The following is a 7,500-nucleotide window of genomic DNA, read 5'->3' as shown; positions in this document are numbered from 1 at the left end:
TGCTTACACGTATCAAGGATACCAGGACTTGTCAGAGATTTGGGATGCATGGATAGGCTTAACAGGTGTTTACTAGGCTAATGACCACAAAGGTATTTTTAAGCCTAGCCTGCATCCCAAATCTCTGACAAGTTCTGATACCCTTGATAAGTGTAAGCATGGGCCTGGGAGATGAACCATTTACAGGTTACCTGTGTCCATTAGAGACATAGGTGCCAAACCAGGGATGAATTTCCAGTTTCTCATCTAGTTGTCCAAGTTGCACTTGAATTGCGTTAGGGAGGAACTCTGCTTCACATGGATGGGGAGCCTGTTCTACAGCTGGGGTAGTCTCTGGGATACATACCTATCTCTCCAGCAGGTCCTATTCGTATCACAGGCAAGGTTTGAGTCTTTAGAATGGGTAAATATGGTACTGTTTGTTTTGTGGATATGCAGTAGGTCCATCAGAGTGGGGTTTGACAGTGCCCTGTATGCCAGGCATAGATCTCCTCTCAAAAGCCTGTAGGAGACAGAATACAGGATAGGGCCTTGAGGTCGTTTGCATAGGACATTTTACTTGCGCCCTGTATTCTTTTGGTGAGGAACCTCTGTGGGCGTTTCAATTGTTGGATATGCTTGGTTAGGCCCTAGTGGTCGTTAGCCTATTAAACCCTTATGAACCTATACAACTAAAAACACATTTTGACATAAATATTTTATTCCCGATGATTGCATTTTGTGATTGCTTTAATTGTTTTTATATAATTTTAACTTCTTCCACTATCCGTTTCTTTTGAAACTGGAAAATGTATTTTGAAGGCAAGCAAACAAGCCTTTCCTTTTTATGACAGATAGCTATAAAGCTGGATTTCTTCTTAGTCTTGTACACTGAGTGAAATGCTGTTAAAATAGGCAGATTTCCCCATTGGAGCTTCTTGCAGATGGAGTCAGTGTTCATCCCCTACTTCACATTAGCAGAACTTACTTTGAGAGTTAACTACCAAGCATCTCAGTGTGATTGTAAACTTTTCTTTAATGCCCAAGCAGAATACTGATTGACACCTTCCTCATTTGCAAGAGCTTTCCTGTAGACTGCCATGTCTGACACCATAATAATATAACTTGTTATAAAAAAAAATTTCTGGCTGCCAGTTGTCCCATTTTACTGACATTTGCCAAAATAATTTTATGACTTTTCATTCCTTAGGTAATATGAGCTCTACAGCCTTTTATTGTCTGTTGTACTCCCCAGCAAGATGCTTGAACAAGGTTCCCCTGAGATTAAAAAGTCGAACAGCAGCTGAGCAACGATGGCTGATACGTCAGTCTCATGATCCTTTTGTAAAATCAGCGAAGGAGCAGAATTATCGCTGCCGGAGTGCATTCAAACTTTTGGAAATTGATGACAAGCACAAGATTCTGCGACCTGGCATTCGTGTTGTGGACTGTGGCGCTGCCCCTGGTGCATGGAGTCAGGTTGCTGTGCACAGAGTCAATGCTGCTGCTTCAGGTAAGTAATCCACATTCACATTTGTTTCCCTTACACAAATGATCAGAGAGCCTGATGTTTTACAGACTCATTTGTTAAATTATTCTCCTCCCAATTGTGCCATCAGCTGCCTGGCTACATAATTTCCTTGAGTGTCTTTAGCACTATTCCATGAGGCTGGAACTACACCAGTGTTGGGTTGGGCAGGGGAAGTAGAAAGTGCAGTCTACAGCATCACATATGCTGACCCTGCATGTCAGGAAGATTTTTTGGAATGTCCTAACTGGACGGAACTAGTGACATCATGCACATCACCACATGCACTATCAGCTTGCTGTACCTTCTTCATATGATAAAGCATATCCCTGTCACCGAGTATGTATCCTTATCACGGACAGAAACCCCTCTCTCCCAGAGTGAGCAAGCGAGCAAAGCCACTCTTTACCACCCTTTTCATTAAATTATTTTGATTTATAACTGTCAAGAGTTTTCTGGAGGGGGACAGTAGGCATTGTAGAAGAGGTTAGTAGACATTGTTTTGCAGAAGTCAGCTGCTGGGGATTAATATGCATGCATTTGAAAATAAGTTACATGAGTTTGCAGAGCTATAATGTTTCACTGTAGGTAATTAAAACTGGTCAGTATAATGGCTTGAAGATGATTAGTATTATTTGTCTTGATCTTGGGATAGCTGGCATGAGTCTATTAAGTTCTGGGCATTATGCTTGAAGGCATTTGGCTAGCATGTGTTATTTTGCTTTAATTCTCTTAAGCTTAACTGTTGTAAGTCCAACAAAGTGAGGTGCGGCTCCAAAGGATCATACTCTGGCTCCACTACCTGAACTCTTTTGGCCCATTCATTCCACTGGGGGAGGAGCTGGCCATTCTCTGCCTAGGTGAGATCCACATGGCTTGTTCTTACCTGCCTGAGAAGCCATATTTAACCCATCCTTTCCCCATCCAGTGAGAGGTAGGTGGTAGGGTACAGGTCAGCTTACTGATCGTTTGGGACAGCCTACCTTAGGCTGCCTGCGGGATAGCAGTAGCTGCACATTCAGGGAAGGAGGTATGCTTGCTCCCATATGCAAACCTCCCATTCCCACTTGTTAGAAAAGTCCCTACCTGTAGTGAAGGCACTACAGCTGGATGATGCATCCAGCAGGTATTACCAATTTGTGAGCCTAGTAGCCTCGCTTCTGCAAGGATGTGCAAGCCAGTGTCTGTCTTTTAAGTGCATCCTCCATCTCCTTGTACCTCAGACACTTGTGCAGTTAATTTAATATGGGTGGTATGGAACATTTGTTAATTTTAAACATTGTCATGGCATTTCAGCACTTAGAGATGTCTGGAAAATAGTGGAAGAGGGTTCAAGCTAAGACAATGTTGATAATGAATATGCCTAATGTAGGAGATTTGAGAAAATTCCTTCTATCCTTTATGTCCTACCTATGTCTACCCTGAGTCATGAAACTTTGGACAACAGTTGCTGATAAAAAAAAAAATCATCAGAATAAAAATGAGGTTTAAAACATTGTAGAAAAAACTGTAAACAATTTTACACATTTTATTGAATTTTCTTTTTATATTTCTTAATGGCAGCCTTGCATTCAACATTTTCATTTCTTCTTCTGTACTTATCTTGTACTTTATATTCTCTCCAGATCCTAAGCACTACACTTACCCTCCTGTATCATCCAACCTTCCACTTTTTTTAGGCCTTCTTTTAGAATTTCTTCCCATTTGTCAGACTTCCGCCCTATCTCTTTCTGTACCAGTCATAGTACCTCCTTACTACTTTGACTCCCTCCAACCTCTTTTTTTTCCATTTCACTGTTATTTACTTCCATACATATTATAGATTATTCAACTCTTTAACCTTTCCTTCTTTCTGTAACTCCATCTGTTTTACACCAAAGACCTATTCTAAATATTTATGCTCAAGAAATGCCCTTTATCCTCCATCCTGATACATCCACATAGACCCTCACACCTCCTTTACTTTTCTTTATTCCCAAATTAAATGGAATGACTGTGCCTCCTCTTCAGTACATCTTCAACATTTGTCATTACCCACCCGTTTTGCTTTAGCCCTTCATGCTGTAAGTATTGCCTGTGCAGCACATGCGTCTGCCTGTTCTTTAACTTTCTAGTATTATCAAAGCCCTTAACATTCCACCACACCCATTTCTATAACTCATCTTCCACTGGAGCCAGAAGTGCCTTCTGGATCTACTCTATCACTCTTCCTTTCCTTCTGTTATCTCACATTTATAAATATGATGTCTGACTTTTTTCTGATTTTTATCCATTTGCCAATATTTCCCTCTTTCATTCTTCCTTCTTCTCTAATTTTCAACCACAGGTTCTGTATCTAAAGATACTAACAAATAATCCTGATATCTCAGCCCAAATTTGCTCCTTTTATCACTTCATAGGCCCTCATCCCTCCTTTTTCTTTGATAATTTTTCCTCTTTAAAGTTTTATTCCTTCTTCCTCTAGTGACTACACTAAACATGTCAATCCCTTTCTGTTCAGACTGTACTGTTTTATCTTGAACTAACTTTTCATTCTTTCACAAACCTGTTTTCCTCTTTATATTTTACTCATCTTGTTCACTTGCCTCCACCCTCTGTCCAGCAACTTTTCCTTTCTGCTATTAAGTGTTGCTTTGCGCCCATCGACACCTCCTTGGTGCATTGTTTAATTTTGCTCTTTTCTCTGTCCAGTTATAGTAACACAGTCTGAGAAATGTACTATTATCTTGCCCCTCCTTAGCAGTCATTTCCCTACTTACCTGTGGCCTTTCCTTATTCCACACACAAGTCATAATTGCTTTCTAGCATCTTTTCAGTATCCCTTAAAAATTAAATTTATTTTTTTTTTCTTTTTAGAAAGAAGTACACCAGTTGGCTTTGTGATTGGAGTGGACCTTCTTCGTATTGCTCCATTACCAGGAGCTGTGTTCCTGTCTGCTGCTGACATCACTGACTCGAAAACTCAAAGTCGAATTCAGGAGCTCCTTCCAGGTGGGAAGGCAGATGTGATTCTCAGTGACATGGCACCAAGTGCTAGTGGGATTAAAGAACTGGATCATGAAAAATTAATCACTATGTGTTTCTCCTTGCTGGATCTGATCGGGAGAGTCTTAGAGCCTAAGGGTGTGTTTCTTTGCAAACTTTGGGATGGTGCCAAAACTAATCTTCTCCAAAGTAGGCTTAGACAGTCATTCCATGTAGTACGAACTATCAAACCCAGTGCTAGCCGGAAGGACTCTGCTGAAATATATTTTTTGTCAAGAGATTTTCAGAACAAGTAAATATATGTTTCTAGATTTTGACGCTATGTAAAAAGAGTGGAGTTTTCTGTGTGTCTGTGGGCACACACACATTCATGTTTGATATTTTTGTTTTTAGTTTATTTTATTTTTTTTTTTGTTAACTGGGTAACTTAATTGTTCCATGGTCCCTTTTCAGCTACGGCACAGGTTACAGGGGCAAAAATAACTACAACATATACTGTACAACATGTGGACAATTTAGAGGAGTCAACCAGTATGGGTACTTTATTTTTTGCCACCTCCCAAAAACAAAGAAAACTCATGCAGACATGACATTGTTTCTGCTTTCATGGACTTTGAGTTCTTTATTTAACTAGTTTCTGTGAAGTGTGATCTGTTCTACCTGCCCATACCTCTCAACTGACAAAAACAAACAGGATCAGCACTGAGGCAAGAGTCCAAAATATAAAAAATAAAAATCCAAGTGCTGGAATAGTTGGGTGGAGTAGTATATCCAAGAAGAACAAATATATCAAAAAGTGATTGTTTTAAACCACAGAGCTTTCGGGACTGGCCTTTATTCAGTGTACCTCTCAACTGTCCAGATTTTTGGAGAATGCCCAGATTTTTGCCTCATTTTTGGTCTGGTTCTTGTAAAATTGCGGTTTTCTGGTGAATCATTGGCAAATCATTGAGGACTGAAGTCAGAAAATAATGAAAGACATTTGAGTTTCAGACTTAATACCTTTAAGAAAATTCATGCTAATGCAAAACCTGTTATTCTGTCAACTTTCTAAGTTTGTAAGAGCAACCCTATTTTGGGGCCTTTGTCCCCCCCATTACGTATGGCTTTGTCCAGATTTCCTGTTCTACGAGGTTGAGAGGGTATGTAGCTGCCATGTAGTTTGCCCTCTACTTTAGGCTTAGAGAGGGTAGAAATATTCTCTTAAAGTCCCTTCATAATGGACCACTCTTGCTTAACTTAGAAAGCACATTCAAACAAGCTGCCAAAGATTGCTGTGTAAGAAAGGCAAATTCCTTGGTTTGTGTTTCTTGTACTGTTCTCATGTTTTTTGTATTTTTATTGCGATGTTATAGTCATTTTCCATTGCATATTAAAGGCATTGCTCAGGAGAGAAATTCATGCTGTGTTTCTTGGTGAGTTAAAGGAACTGGATTTTTTTCCGCACCTTGTTCTTGTTCCTGTCTCGTCTTTTCCATTCACTCCAGAGGACCTCTGGAATGCTGGCCATTAACTTCACCCATTGGAGCAATATTGTATCCTGAGGTAATTTTCAAACAATCATAATACTTGAAACAAATGTTCAGAATTCTTAAACTGTAACAGGTACACAAAAAATGCAAATGTAGAACTTGTTCTTCACACACACTTTTTTTTGCAATGGTGTAAGTACTGACATTGCATCTCTGAGCTATAAATTTATATTTGGTAATCAGTACAGATGTTATATGTGTGTGTGTATAATATATATATATATATATATATATATATATATATATATATATATGTGTGTATGTGTGTATGTATGTATATATATATATATATATATATATATATATATATATGTATATATATATATATATATATATATATATGTTAAAACAAATTATAGTTTCTCGGTAAACAAACTATGTAGGCACGCACTGTCTGAAGTTGATTCATTTACCTGGATGTCATCTTCAGAATGGTCATTTGCTAAGGCTTTGATATAAAATATGCTACCTTTTATTTCTCATAACCTAGCAGCTAAATAAATTATGTCTCTACACTTGTAATGGATAGAAGTCATATTACGTGACAGTTGGCGCACACAGATTTAAGCTTCAAGATGAAGCAGCATCCATCATGTTCCATTCCAGAGATATAGGCATATGAAGGTATTGTAAGTTTCATAATCTGACAAATAAATAAAACATTAGCTCTGCTGGTATCCTACACTGAAGACATGAGTTGAGTCCATTTTGTAATGACTAATGCTAGTATCGAGATGATCACTTATCATGTTGCCATGCTTCCTCAGAGATATTGGCACAAATATAAAAAATATAATTTTTGTGTGTGAAAAAATATTAGACTATTATATTTCTGCATGTATGCTAGGTAGAGGTTATATTATTGGGCTCAATGCATGTATGCTAGGTAAATGTCATATTGGTTTCATTTCATCCAAATTTATACGGTCTTCAACATGATACCTCACCCATCATGTTACCATGCTTTTTTAGAGCGATATTGACACAAACTACATATACTTGAAATTATCCTAATGTACACTGTTGTATATACCACAACATTTTCTCACTGTTTTTACAGGTGCTGCAAAATATATGCATTTGCATAGATGTATTCTTTTGTTTGTCCAGGGTACTCTGCTTTAGGCAATGTCGGTCCTGTTTTGTTGGGCATTACTGTGCACATTTCAGTTCGCTGTACCATCCGTTGTCTGCTTGTATTCACATTGTATAAAACCTTATGTAAAAAACTTATCATACCAGCTGTAATTATAGTGCCATTGTCTTTTGAGAATGTGTTGAATGTCATTGATGTTACTATGCATCTTTTCTCCTCAGGTCTCCACTGAAAATATGCTTTGTCCATTTGTACTTGTTTACAAATAACTATTAATATTCTCCACAACACTGGAAAGCAATAAATAAGTAAATAAAATAGATGAATGCAAGTACATATCAAATTTTAATCAACACATAACTAGCAAGTGTTTTTTTCTT

General features: G+C 38.1%; 1 protein-coding gene across 2 annotated transcripts in view; it reads left to right on the top strand.

The window, feature by feature from the left end:
• Positions 1 to 5,426, top strand: part of MRM2 (mitochondrial rRNA methyltransferase 2) — a 50,967-nt gene extending 45,541 nt beyond the window's left edge. The window contains exons 2-3 of one of the 2 annotated variants that reach the window (XM_044089556.1): positions 1,190 to 1,492; positions 4,364 to 5,426. In XM_044089556.1, the coding sequence (XP_043945491.1) occupies positions 1,195 to 1,492; positions 4,364 to 4,788 (723 nt within the window). In that variant the 5' untranslated portion in view covers positions 1,190 to 1,194 and the 3' untranslated portion in view covers positions 4,789 to 5,426. Of the gene's footprint in view, positions 1 to 580; positions 1,493 to 4,363 lie in introns of those variants that run through there. The other variant, XM_044089555.1, reaches the window with a different exon arrangement.
• The last annotated feature ends 2,074 nt before the right edge of the window (positions 5,427 to 7,500 follow it).

This window comes from Protopterus annectens, chromosome 12.part0 (assembly GCF_019279795.1).
Source record: "Protopterus annectens isolate FY-2018-M chromosome 12.part0, PAN1.0, whole genome shotgun sequence".
In the NCBI taxonomy this organism is placed as follows: Eukaryota; Metazoa; Chordata; order Ceratodontiformes; family Protopteridae; genus Protopterus; species Protopterus annectens.
Note: the sequence above shows the minus strand (reverse complement) of the source record. Positions and strands in the feature narration are given on the sequence as shown.